The following is a 13,977-nucleotide window of genomic DNA, read 5'->3' on the forward strand; positions in this document are numbered from 1 at the left end:
TCGGCCCAGAAGATCGATGGCGATGAAACACGAAATCAATCAGGAGGAAAGCAAACATATGTTTACCTTCCCAGCGACAGAGAGAATCTGATTAGAAAACGGGAATAGTTCCTAGTCCTGCCTCCCAGCGGCAGGCAGGTAGATCACCTGACTACCTGTAGCGTGTGCCGCGAAATTCGAATTTCTGTCGGGGACGACGGAGTCGATAGCTATGTATATATCTGACAGGTAAGTTGAATGTATGAAAATGAGATTTCTACTTACTCACCTAGCCATGAGGCTTCATCACCTATTTCCTCTGAAAATTGTAGATATGTCAAGAGACAAAACTGCTCATAAAAACAACTTCATTGTATAGAGCTAATAAAAAATTAATGACACTAGGTCAAGCAACTGCTGACAAGTTAAAAAGAATTAATCATTTTTTAATGTCAACTTCTGACAAGTTAAATTGAATATACAGTACAATAAAGTTGAAATCCCAACATATATAAAATTCCACTCACTGAGGCAAAAGTACATCATAACAGTGTGTCAAGAGACTTGTACAGGCAGTCCCCAAATTATGGCTGTCTCAACCTACAGAGTTCTGTACTTACGCCACTTTTTCCAATAAATTCATCAAAAAATCGGCCGGGGTAAAGTTGCTGTAACTAGGATTAGAGCGCTTAAATCCAGTTCACAGTGCCATAAGAACCATAATTTGCTGGCAGCATATCAAGGTGAGAAAACTAGTTTAGGAAGCTGTAGTCACTGGGAGACTTCACTAAGAGGTCCCTGCTATGAGGGGAGACGTCTGGTTTACAAACCCCTTTCTCTCTCATTTTTATGAATTTTTAAGATGTACCGGGTTAAGGCAATTTCCAACTTATGGCAGGCCGCCGGAACAGAACTCCTGCCGTAACCTGGAGACTGCCTGTAGTCATCTGCAATTTACGTAACAAAAAGCCGTACCTGACTAGAAAGTTCCTCAACTTGAGCATTATTCATACCAGGAGAACGAGCGGTTGTAGCTGGCCGCGAGGCAATGCGAGAAGGAGTGGCACGTGCTCCTGTCAAAGCTCCTGTAAAGGATTAATGAAACTAACCTGGTATAAATGTTTAAATGAGGGGTTTAACTCTCCTTACCCCAATTCAACTCCACATTCTATTCATCATGCGTAAGCTCTACATTTCAGAAACAAAGACTTTCAAAATTATTACTATTATATATTATTCAGAGGATGAACCCTATTCATATGGAACAAACCCACAGGGGCCATCGACATGAAATTCAAGCTTCTAAAGAATATGATGCTCAATAGGAAGAAGAAAATTATCCAATGAACTTGAAGTCCACCTAACCTAACTACTCTTTCCTACAGATTGCCATAAAAGTCACACACCCGTTTTCCTCTGATCTTCCCAAGGGATAATGCTTAAAATGTGTCACATGATACGCTCATGTTTCAAGTGGTTCTCCACAGCCCTGCAGCTGCTACGCTTTCAACCTCTTACTTTTATTGAACCCTTTTGGTCTTTTGTCTATCCAACTACTTGAAATTTGTTTTGCTACAATTTTTACTCTTGCTTAACCTCTCACAATCTGAAATTTGACATTGTAATCTGGGAAAACTACCCAAGAGTAACAACTCACAAAACCTGAGAATGTAAAACACAGGAATACAATTCACAATCTGGTGTTTGGCTCATTACCCTTATTCTAAGTAGACTGCAAAACAATAAATATTCTGCAATGTTTTGAGAAATTGATGTGTGTGCCAAGAAAACACAAAAATCTTCTGAACTCTAATGACAAGTTTTCTTATTGTTTTTTCATCAATTAACTGCACCAAAATCTTCTTAAACCAATTCCAACTTGTAGGAATTTTACTTTGTTTAGTAAATACAAACTAATCTAGCATTACAAACTAAGTTCAACAAGACTAAAATGTCCTGCAATTACTAAACATTAAGATCCTGAAAACTAAATGAATGAGTTGTATTCCTACTTATGAATAACAATAATTTACATCAAGCAAGGTAAGCTCAGAGCAACTTAATCAGAGGAATTAAAATTTGCCAAGATGCAAAAGCTCCATAAAATAATGTATCTAAATCACTTCACAAGTTTACATCAAAGGACCTCCCTCTCTCTTACCTCCTGTTGGTCGGGCCATGGCTCTGGGAGCCCCTCCGATTGGTTTTCTAGCGACTCCACTCTTGCCCATCATGGGCTCCCCAAATCGAGCGGCTAAAGCGTCATACTCTGACCCATCATAATTTGCATCAAAGAATTTTTTAAACCACTGCAAAGAAAATAAACAAAAAATGTCCAAACTAATTTTAATGTGAAGATATAGATAAATAGAATGTACAATTTAGGCCGAAGGCCAATTGCTGGGACCAATGAGGTCATTCAGTGCTGAAAGGAAAATTGGGAGTAGAAAGGTTTAAAAGGTGTAACAGGAGGAAAACCTCAAAGCAGTTGCACTATGAAACAATTGTTAGAAGAGGGTGGAAAGTAAGATGGAATAAAGAAAGAATGTGAACAGGGGTGAAGTACAAGCAAGGAAAGGGTTGTAGCTAGAGGCCGAGAGGACACTGCAATGAACCTCAAGTAATGCCTACAGGAAGGAAGAGTTATGTAAGCTGCAAATCTTAGGTTTAGTCCAAAACTTGATTTCCTCATAATTTAACAAACCCAACTGCCCCCACAAGTAGCCCTCACAATAAGTAACATACAGTGGACCCCCCTTATTCGCGTTCTTGACATTCGCAGATTTCTTTATGGACCATATCCACCCGTTATTAGTGGGAAATTCACACATTCGACGGTATTTTCTATAAGAAATATCCACAAATCCCTGTTTTTCTTTTATCAATTTCATCATAAAATGGTAAAACTATAAGATAAAAACAGGTATGAACATTTTTAGTGGGTTTTTCTTGAGTTTCAACTAACAAAATAGGCAGTTTTAAGCATTTTTATAGGGGTATCTACTATTCACAATTCTAAGCTATTCGCGGGGGTGTCTGGTACGCATCCCCCACGAATACGGGGGAACCACCGTACATATACTATCTACAAGCAAAGATTTCACCGAACCATTTCCGCACTATATCAAGAACATTTTTCAGCTTTTCAAATAAAAACAAAAAAAACTCACCTGCAAAAACTCAAAATTATCTTGGAATTTTCCTTTTATTAGTTTGTCGACAGGAACAATCTGGGAATAAAATGTGAAAGTTCATAAATAGTGTTGTGTTGGCTACTGACCACCAGATCCTAAGTCCTCACATCTTTGTAACACCTACAACTTTGTTCCCTTTAATTGGTCTTTGTACTGCACTAATGTGAATTGGTTGACCATAAATCATTTAACTGTTTTGTAAATCTAACCTTTTGCTTAGATACTGTTCTTCAGCTATCTCCTAGTTCTGCTCTGCTGTTGTGACAGTCTCTTTAATTAGCAAGATATCTTCATAAAAGCAATTATGTACTGCATAACATCAAAAAATGACAATTTGTCCAAAATTGCATTTTTCCTAACTATACAAACCTGAGGTCCTTTTACAATAGGAAGGTACTAGCGGCAGCTGGATAGGTCGTAAGCTTTCGAACAAGGGGTTCGGTAGTTAACTGCTTGTCCGACAGGCGCGCAGCGCGCGCGACTGGGAGGTAAACAAATCACTTTTGCTTTTGGCCCAAGCAAAAACTGCAGAGTGAGGGGTGGCATGAGGTGGGGCTATGTGTAAAAGGACCTCAGGTTTTTATAGTTAGGAAAATGCAATTTTGGACAAATTGTCATTTGTTCCGACACGGCATACAAACCTTCGGTCCTTTTACAATAGGAAGACTCACTTCTTGGTGGGTGGAATCTGAGTCTTTTGTGAACAGACTGGTGTTCGCCCAACCTTGGAAGCCTCCCTGGTCGTAAGAGCGAGGGAGGGATCCAAGCCTCTGTCCGATTGATCGGGGTGTGCACCGCAGGATCAATGGTCAGACCTCTGGACCGAGTACTAAGAGAGAGGCAAGCGTATCTCTTCGTACCAGCAATGTAAGAACTTGTTCCTGTACAGGAGCAAAGATAAAGTCATGGTTTTGACTCTTGTAGGCATCCACTTCCCCCCTTGTAGAAGGAAGTGGTGGATATTCTGCTCCTATCCCTAGTGAAAGGGATAGGATGGGGCTCTGTCATATAGCTCACCGGCATCTCGTCCTTATCCAGCAGGGTAATGACCGTATCCCTCTACCCACAGGTAGAGGGGTAGAAAAAGATAGAAAGAGAAGCCAGTCACTTTCTCATTCACTATCTATTCATACAGTCACACCAGGACTCGATGCTGTTCAGCCTGCTAGGGTCTGGGTTAGCTAGACGACGTGTTGAGCAGCCACCACGGGTCCTAAGGAAACCGATCCAAGGACCTATGGGCAATATCCAAGAGGTATAAGGAAGGTGCGGTAGTCTGGTTGTACCAGACCCCTGCCTTCCATACCTGCGCCACGGAGAAGTTCTTACGAAACTGCCAACGAGGGGCCAATACTTCTGACTTCGTGAGCTCTAGGACGGGACGTACGGATGTCGTCACTACCATCAGCCTCATACGCCCTCCTGAAGACCTCACGCAGCCAGGACGAAAGAGTGTTCTTGATACTTCTTCTTGGTGACCCCGTTGCTAAACGAAGAGGCGTCGACACTCAGGCCCGAGGTGTCGAGTTCTCTTCAGATAGCGCCGTAGCGTCCTCCCAGGACAAAGCAGCATCTCATCCACATCATTATCTGCATGAAGTTCCCGTACTCTCTTCGCCGATGCCAGGTCCAGCAAGAAGAGGGTCTTGTGAGTTCCCTGGGTTGGCAAGACCTTTGGAGGCTGCTCTTAAGCAAGGAGATCTCGAACGAGTTCGAGATGTCCAATCCCGTCAGTTTCAGGACGAGCGTCAAGGCGGCTCTGTATCCTTTGACTGTGGGAACTTAGAGGAGCTTCCTCGGCGAAGAAAAAGAAAAACGAGGAAAACCGCTACCTGCTGAAGAGTGGCTCTGAGAGGAGATAGGCCCCGTCTACGACACCAACCACAGAAGACGGCCGACTTCCCACTGGTACACAGCTGCAGAGGACTGACGGACGTTTCCAGCCATCTCTGTTGCTGCGCTACGAAAAAAAGCTTCTCGTTCGCAAGAGATGGTGGATAACAGCCAGCCGTGAAGACGTAGGGACTGGACTGCTCGGTGGTACCGCTCGACGTGTGCTGGGCGAGAAGGTTGTGCCAATGGGGAATTTCTCTCGGTTCTCTTGCGAGAAGAGCCAGCAGGTCCGGATACCAAATGGCCTGTGGCCATTTGGGAGCCATCAGGATCATCCTGAGATTCGGGATGACCAGTGCTCGACTGATCACCTTGCGAATCAGGCTGAACGGGGAAAGGAAAGGGCATAGGCGAAGAGGTCGTCCCACGGGTGTTGAAGAGCGTCCTCTTCAGCTGCCCATGGATCCGGCACGGCGAGAAGAACACCTGGAGCTTCCTGTTGTGCCGGATGGCGAACAGATCCTCGACTGGTCGCCGCCACAGGTCGAAGAGCCTTTCCGCCACGTCCTGGTGTAGAGACCATTCGGTCCCTATCACCTGATCCCGACGGCTGAGCGTGTCTGCTACTACATTCCTTCCCTGGAATGTAGCGTGCCGACAGCTCTATTGAGTGCGCCTCGGCCCACTCGTGCACCTGCCGAGTCAACTGATACAACGGGAGAGACCACTAGGCCCCCCCTGTTTGTTGACGTAAGCCACCACCGTGGTGTTGACGTACATCAACACCACTGAGTGTCCATCAAGCGGTCCTGGAACTCTTGGAGAGCGAGGAACGCTGCCTTGAGTTTCAGTACATTGATGTGAAGGTGCTTGTCGTTCTCGTACCACACTCCTGAAGTCCGCAACTCTTCCAGGTGTGCGCCCCATCCCTCGGTCGATGCGTCTGAAAGCAGCTGCATGTCCCGGGGGGAGAGTGCGCAGAGGCACTCCTCTTAAGGGGTTCCTGTCGTCCAGTTCACGGCTAGGTCCTGCCTCACCTCCTGTGTCCGTGACAATGGAAAGCTTGGGGGATCCGTCGCCTGTGACCAACTCTCCTTCAGTCTCCCTGAAGAGACCGCAGGTGAAGACGCCCGTTAGGGACTGGCTTCCCGAGTGACGACAGGTGTCCGATCACGACTTGCCATCGCTGAGCTACCTGTTCCTGCCGAGACAGGAACTGGTTGGCTGCCTCCCTGAATCTGCTGATCCGCGAGTCTGCGGGGAAGACTCGCCCTGCTACCGTGTCGATCCGCATACCCAGGTACTTCATCCTCTGCTTGTTCTCGAGATCGGACTTTTCGAAGTTCAGAACGATCCCCAGATCGCGACAGAACTCGAGCAGTCGATCCCTGTCCTGTAGCAACTGCGAGCGGTAGCTCGCCAGGACTAACCAATCGTCGAGATACCCCATCAGACGTATCCCGTGCGAATGGGCCCAAGCAGACACCAGAGTGAACACTCGCGTGAACACCTGTGGGGCGGTTGAGAGACCGAAGCAACGTGGCCTGAGCTGGTACACCGTCCCGTCGAGGATGAAGCGGAGGTACTTTCTGGAGGACTGATGAATGGGTATTTGTAAATACGCATCCTTCAAGTCCACTGAAAGCATGTAATCGTTCTCCCTGATAGAGTCGAGCACTGCGTCGTGCCGTCTCCATCGTGAACCGGGTCTGGCGAACCAACCGGTTCAGGGGAGAGAGATCTATCACCGGGCGCCAGCCTCTCGTAGACTTTTCCACCAGGAAGAGTCGGCTGTAAAAGCCCGGTGACTGATCCGTGCCGATTTCTACAGCTCTCTTGCTCAGCATGGTCTTGATCTCCTGTCTCAATGCTACGTTCTTCGATGCCCCTGGAACGTACGCCTTGCTGTTGGACCGGGTTGGAGGTGAGGGGTGACCGAGATTCGAAGGTTAATAGATCTCCCTCCCGAAGGACATCTACAATCCAGGTCTCGGCGCCGTGGCGCTGCCAAGTTGCCCAATGGCTGGCCAGGCACCCCCCCCACTTCCGGCAGCAGGTGAGGGGGAACGCCGTCCTTAAGTTTCCACTGTGAACGTCGTCTGGGTGGGGTTAATCGACACCTGACAGGAGAGAGCCGATACCGGTCCGACTCATTCCAGTCCTCGTCGAGGTAGAAACCTCAGGAGGACCGAAGGGGTATTTAAATACGGATGTCCGAAGACACGTAGAAAAACGCCTCTGTCGCAGTAGAGGAGGTGAAGAGCTTGTTCGACCGTCCAGAACTGAGAGAGCCTTCTTGTCCGGAGACGAGAGACTACCTGGTTCAACCCAGTCGGCAAGCTCCGATCGCGGCAGACCCACCGTCGATTTGGGTTCCCTCTCGGGCCCCAAAACGACTCGAGCCGAGACGGGTGGCTCTGCTGGTGGGAGCGGTGATCCTTCCCGAGATCATTGTGCTGACGAATCAGCGCCGTAAAACTCGACAAAGTCCCTCTGGATCTCGGAAGTCACAGCATCTTGCAGAGTGGGACCGTTAAGCCCTTCGAACAAGAGCATTTCCGAGAACCTTCCTCCTAAGAAGGGGGAACAGCGACAGCCCTCTCAGGGTCTTCCCCATTCCACGTTGCGCATACGTCCCTGGGACCGGGTCCCAGAAACCCGTGGCCTAGGCACGTAGGGCGTTGTGGTGGATCATGAGGGGCGCACCCCTCACGATCACTCCTCAATACCTCGCTCCTCCCGGTGTAACCCGAGGAGGTTGAAGGTACGGGAGAGGCAGACCTGACGCTCCCTCATTGCTCGCTGGCAGCACCAGCAGGCTTTGAGGGCTGCAGGCGATCGTCAACCGCGCGGTGGCGATCGAGCTGCAGGCCTGGTCGAACCGTCTCCTGTGGAGAACGGCTGGACTGAGCACAGCGGCCCCGATCTCAAGTATCAGAAGAGCTGGTGCTGGTTGCCGTACCCGGTCGCTTTCTGTGAGAGCGACGGTCAGGCGACCTGCAGGCTCCACTGTCACGTGATGAGACCGGTGCTTGTCCTCACGGAACCCGTCCACGTCGCTGGTTCCATCCGTGGCTGGCACCGGCGAACGGGAGGACCTCTTCCCAGCCTCAGCCCGTGGTCGGTCGTGGACGTCACGTCCCCTCGGGTTAGCCAGCTGTTCGCCGCGAGAGTGAGAGCTGGTCTGGTGAGAGTCGCATAAGCGGCTGTCACCAGTCTTCCGCCCCGTGCCGTGAACCTGACGCTGAGCGGACTCAGAGGTCTGGTTCCTGGCTGCACGGTCGCTGTAGGCGACCGTACACTCGGTACCTCCCGCGAACGAGCCAGAGACGCGGACCCTGATGCAGTGGCAGAACCACTGACACCAGGCGAGGAAGTACCGGTGTTAGCCGGTACCCCTCTGGTCCCCGTAGTCGTCTTCCTTGCGGAAGAAGAGACGGGGCCCCCGCTCCCGAAGGAGCAGGAGGACCAGCGGAAAGGAACCCTCCCGTCCCCACCGAGGTGAGACGGGTCCCGAAAGAAGCTCCCGAGGGAGACTTCTTAGGAGGGAGGAGGCAACCTTCTTCTTCCTCGGCTGTGAAGCCTTAGAAGTCGAAGGGGAAGAGGCGGCAGCCGACGACGATGAAGAAGATGAAGACGACGACGACGACACCTTCCTCCTCTTCTTCGTCAGCTTCCTCAGGAAGGACAGACGTAAGATCTGTTATCCAGGGCGGAGCCGGGGCTGCTGTAGCCGAAGCCACAGGGCCCGGACGCACCTGTACAGACAGACCAAAGTCTGGGGTAGTACCACCACAGAACAGGGACGACATCAGCAGGTATGGGCATCTCAGAAACAGCAGGCACAGCCAGCACAGCATCGGTAGGGACAGCCAGCGCAGCAACGGCAGGGACAGCCAGCGCAGCAACGACAGGGACAGCCAGCGCAGCAACTGCATGGACAGTCAGCCAGAATCGGCAGGTACGGCAGGCAGCACCGGAAACACAGGAAGTGGAGCAGCAGCCAGCAACATCCTGGTACTGGCGGCAGGTCCAGGGGGCGAGCTCTAGGGCAGCGGAAGTGTGGTCGCGGCAGCGCGGCAACCACGAGCGGCGGCGGCACGCCCCCTCTCGGTACGGCTAACGGCACTTCACAGCGGCTGTAGGCAAGACTGTTACCACGTGAGGCGAGTACACCAGGTGAGGAGGGACGTCGTCACCTGGTTGCGTGGTCACTACTCCATGGTGACCGCAGTAGGCCCAGACATAGAACCGCGCAGCCCCTGGACACTAGCACGCCCTGCAAATGGAAGGACGCCCATACCTCACCAAGGTCCACCCTCGTGGCAGTAGCACCTGCGGAAATAACAGTAGTAGCGATTAGTGGGGGGGAAGTCCCCCCTCGCGCGGGGGGGTGAGCCCTCTCCGAACGAGTGGAAGACCCCTAATACAATTGTACATCGGGCACCGAGCGCCCTCCCCCGCGCTCGACGGATCGGGCGAGGAGAAGAACGCCGATAACCTCCCCCCCCCCCCAAGGGGAAGGGCCTGTGGGAGTTGAGCGGGGGGGGTTTGGGGGGGGGTTTCTCGTTTCCCCACCCCCGCACAGTACCCATGTACCCAACAACAATATAAGAGCCCGAGAGCAATCGTGCCATCGGCCCCGAATGCAAGGGCATAAGGATCAATTCCCTGACTGAGCGGAACTTGAACCAAAATAAATATTTGATGCAATCAATAATAAGGATAAAATGAAAATGCATCTTGCATACGATTCACTTCACAATGAATAAGGGCTCGGATCGAGCGCATTTGCGCCCTAGGTACCGAGCGCAAGGGTGAAAGGATCAATTCCTTACCTTTATGGATCAAGGTTTCTGGAAACCTTGATCCATAATGAATTGATGCAATCAAAAAATATATGAAAATGAAAAGACTACTGCGCTTGCGATTTCACTTCATACAATAAAAAGGGGAAAGGATCAAATTCCCGGGAATAGCAGAAACATTGATCCCAGTAAACAATGCAATCTCAAAAAAAATGAAAATGAAAAAGAACTGCACTTGCGATTTCACTTCATTCAAAATAAAAAAGGGGGAAGGATCAATTTCCGGGTAAGCTCGGAAACTGATCCAAAATGAGTATTGCTACAATCAAAATAATATATGAAAATGAAAAAGAATACTGTACTTGCGATTCCACTTCCATACTAAATAAGTTTCCGTGCCGAGCGCATTCGTTCGGCAACGGGCATACAGGTCAAAAAAATATAAATGAAAAGAGCACTTACTTACGATTTTCATCTACACATTTCCAACCCAATCTACGCTCGGAGCGAGTGCTCCCGCCCTCGGCACCGAGCACACAATACGAGGATCATTTCTGGGAAAATGAATTCCCGCACTTACGCCCTTCAGTCCCGGCACTCGGGTAATCGGAGGGCGTGGTGACACCAAGATCCTTAATTCACAAAGAATTCAATGAAATGATTGTACTTACAATTCAGTTTCACTAGATAATTAGAAAAAGAAAAACACAATCATGCGAAAGCAAACGACGATGAAGCGGGCAGAGAGCGATGATACACGTCCACGACGCCAGCAGGCCCGAGAAAGCAAAAGTGATTTGTTTACCTCCCAGTCGCGCGCGCCTGTCGGACAAGCAGTTAACTACCGAACCCCTTGTTCGAAAGCTTACGACCTATCCAGCTGCCGCTAGTACCTTCCTATTGTAAAAGGACCGAAGGTTTGTATGCCGTGTCGGAACAAAGACAAAATCTGAGCTTAAAATACACAATACCTTATCAGTGTCTAAATACTTTTTTTTCTCAGTGAACAACAGATGTAATAGAATTTTCTAGATTGTCAATAACAGTCAATGTCTCTAAGTGAAACAGCAGATCAACAAACAAGCATGTTATAAAGTAACAGAGACCCCACAACATCAAACCAAATACATACTCAAATATTTATCATTCTTTTCAAGATCTAACTCTAAATATAACTCCCATTAACCTTCAGCAACGATAAACTCACTTTCATGTGTTCATCTCATGAAAAATTACACCAAAGACTGTCCTAATTTCCCACCAAAAATTCCCTATAGGATTGTGACCTAATGTCTTCCCAAAAATGACAATTTGTCCAAAATTGCATTTTTCCTAACTATACAAACCTGAGTCCTTTAACAAAAGGAAGGTAAACTAGCGGCAGCTGGGACGGTCGTAAGCTTCGAACAAGGGGAGAACGGTAGTTAACTGCTTGTCCGATCGTGCGCGCGCCCGCGCGCCCGAGAGGTGAAGAATCACTTTTGCTTTAGGCCCATGCAAAAAAGTTGCAGAGTGAGGGTGGCATGAGGTGGGACTATATGTAAAGGACCTCAGGTTTGTATAGTTAGGAAAAATGCAATTTTCGACAAATTGTCATTTGTTCCGATACGTAATACCCAAACCCTCGGTCCCTTTAACAATAGGAAGACTCACTTCTTGGTGGGAGGAATCTGAGTCTTTTTGGTGTGAACAGACTGGTGTTCGTCCAACCCTGGAGTGCCTCCCTGGTCGTAAGAGCAAGGGAGGGATCCAAACCTCTGTCCGATTGATCGGGGTGTGCACCGCAGGATCAATGGTCAGACCTCTGGGCCAAGTACTAAGAGAGAGGCAAGCGTATCTCTTCGTACCAGCAAGCAAGAACTTGTTCCTGTTTGCAAGAGACAATCATAAAATGATGGGTTTGTCTCAATTTGGCATCCACTTCCTCCCCCTTGTTGGAGGAAGTGGTGGATATTTACTCCTATCCCTACTGAAAGGGATAGGATGGTGCTCTATTGAGTAGCTCACCTGCATCTCGTCACTTACCCAGCAGGGTGACGACCGTGTCCCTCTACCCAAAGGTAGAGGGAAGAAAAAGATGGGAAGAGGAGCCAGTCACACTCTCATTCCTCCAATCCATTCTTACGGTCACACCAGGACTCGATGCTGTTCAGCCTGCGAGGGTCTGGGTTAACTACACAACGTGTTGAGCAACCACCACGGTTCCCAAGGAAAAAGATCCAAGGAACTGTGGGCAATATCCTGAAGGTAGAAGGAGGTGCATGCGGTCCGGTTGGACAGGCGCCTGCCTTTATTACCTGCGCCACGGAGAAGTTCTTGCGGAACGCGAGAGAATGATGAAGAGGCTCCACACTCATCCTGGGTGTCGAGTTTTCTTCAGACAGCTCCGTCGCACCTTCACTGGACAAAGCAGCATAGCCTTCGTATCGGAGGCGGGGGTGACGTCCATTAGGGATGGTATTGTGAAGGACTCGAACCAATCGTCAGTTACCGAAGGGTTTCTGAGTCTTCGCTACGAAGATCGGTACGAAATCGAGCGTCACAAAATCCCCATCCCTTTGTGCTTGACTTCTCAAGAGAAGTCATGCAGTTACCTAAGACGAAAAGAAGGGAATAGTCGTATGACCTATCCCTCTTCTCGACTTTGGTTATGTACAGTACTCATACTGACAAGCTATTAAGACGAAGTAATGATTGCTCTGGAACAACCGAACTAAGTCCATAGCATAGTTCGTAACTGACTCTGGCGCTCTGACAGCTGCCGACTGACTGGTTCGAATCAGTATAGGCAAGTTTGTCAAGCATCCGGGGTAAGTCACGTGACCTTCGCCTTTAAAGGAGTTATGCTGAGAGACCAAACAAAATATGAGAATTTGTCTAAAATTGCATTTTTCCTAAAAACTATACAAACCTTGAGGTCCTTTTACAATAGGAAAAGGTACTAGCGGCAGCTGGATAGGTTCGTAAGCTTCGAACAAGGGGTCGGTGGTAGTTAACTGCTTGTCCGACAGGCGCAGCTCGCGCGCGACTGGGAGGTAAACAAATCACTTTTGCTTTTGGCCCAAGCAAAAACTGCAGAGTGAGGGGTGGCATGAGGTGGGGCTATGTGTAAAAGGACCTCAGGTTTGTATAGTTAGGAAAATGCAATTTTAGACAAATTGTCATTTGTTCCGACACGGCATACAAAACCTTCGGTCCTTTTACAATAGGAAGACTCACTTCTTGGGGGTGGGTGGAAATCTGAAGTGTTTTGTGAACAGACTGGTGTTCGCCCAACCTTGGAAGCCTCCCTGGTCGTAAGAGCGAGGGAGGGATCCAAGCCTCTGTCCGATTGATCGGGGTGCACCCGCAGGATCAATGGTCAGACCTCTGGACCGAGTACTAAGAGAGAGGCATGCGTATCTCTTCGTACCAGCAATGTAAGAACTTGTTCCTGTACAGGAGCAAATATAAAGTCATGGGTTTGACTCTTGTAGGCATCCACTTCCCCCCTTGTGTAGAAGGAAGTGGTGGATATTCTGCTCCTATCCCTAGTGAAAGGGATAGGATGGGGCTCTGTCATATAGCTCACCTGCATCTCGTCCTCATCCTAGCGTAGTGACGACCAATGGCCCTCTGCCCACAGGTAGAGGGGAAGGAAAGATGGGAGAGAGAGCCAGTCACTCACTCACTCACACATCCATCCACACAGTCACACCAGGACTCGATGCTGTTCAGCCTGCGAGGGTCTGGGTTAGCTACCAACTTGTTGAGCAGCCACCACGGGTCCCAGGAAAATGTTATCCAAGGACCTGTGGGCAATATCCCGAAGGTAGAAGGACGTAAAGGTAGTCTGGTTAGACCAGACCCCTGCCTTCAGGACCTGCGCCACGGAGAAGAAATTGCTTACGGAACGCCAACGACGGGCAATACTTCTGACGCGTGAGCTCTCGGACGGGACGTACGGATGTCGTCACTACCATCAGCCCTCATACGCCCTCCTGATGACCTCACGCAGCCAGAAAGAAAGAGTGTTCTTGGATACTTCTTTCTTGGTGACCCGGTGCTAACGAAGAGGCGTCGGACACTCAGGCCTGAGGTGTCGAGTTCTCTTCAGATAGCGCCGTAGCGCCCTCACAGGACAAAGCAGCATCTCATCCGCATCATTATCGGTGAAGTCCATT

The 13,977-nt window shown here is 49.2% G+C and overlaps 1 protein-coding gene across 1 annotated transcript in view; it reads right to left on the reverse strand.

Moving 5' to 3' along the window:
* The window catches only part of LOC135213979 (microtubule-associated protein RP/EB family member 1-like), a gene marked incomplete in the record, with an annotated part of 37,975 nt that overhangs the window by 18,790 nt on the left and 5,208 nt on the right, over window positions 1-13,977 (reverse strand). The window contains 3 exon segments of the mRNA XM_064248057.1: window positions 955-1,064; window positions 2,141-2,288; window positions 3,150-3,209. Coding sequence (XP_064104127.1) covers window positions 955-1,064; window positions 2,141-2,288; window positions 3,150-3,209 — 318 coding nt within the window.

This window comes from Macrobrachium nipponense, chromosome 43 (assembly GCF_015104395.2).
Source record: "Macrobrachium nipponense isolate FS-2020 chromosome 43, ASM1510439v2, whole genome shotgun sequence".
Classification (NCBI taxonomy): Eukaryota; Metazoa; Arthropoda; class Malacostraca; order Decapoda; family Palaemonidae; genus Macrobrachium; species Macrobrachium nipponense.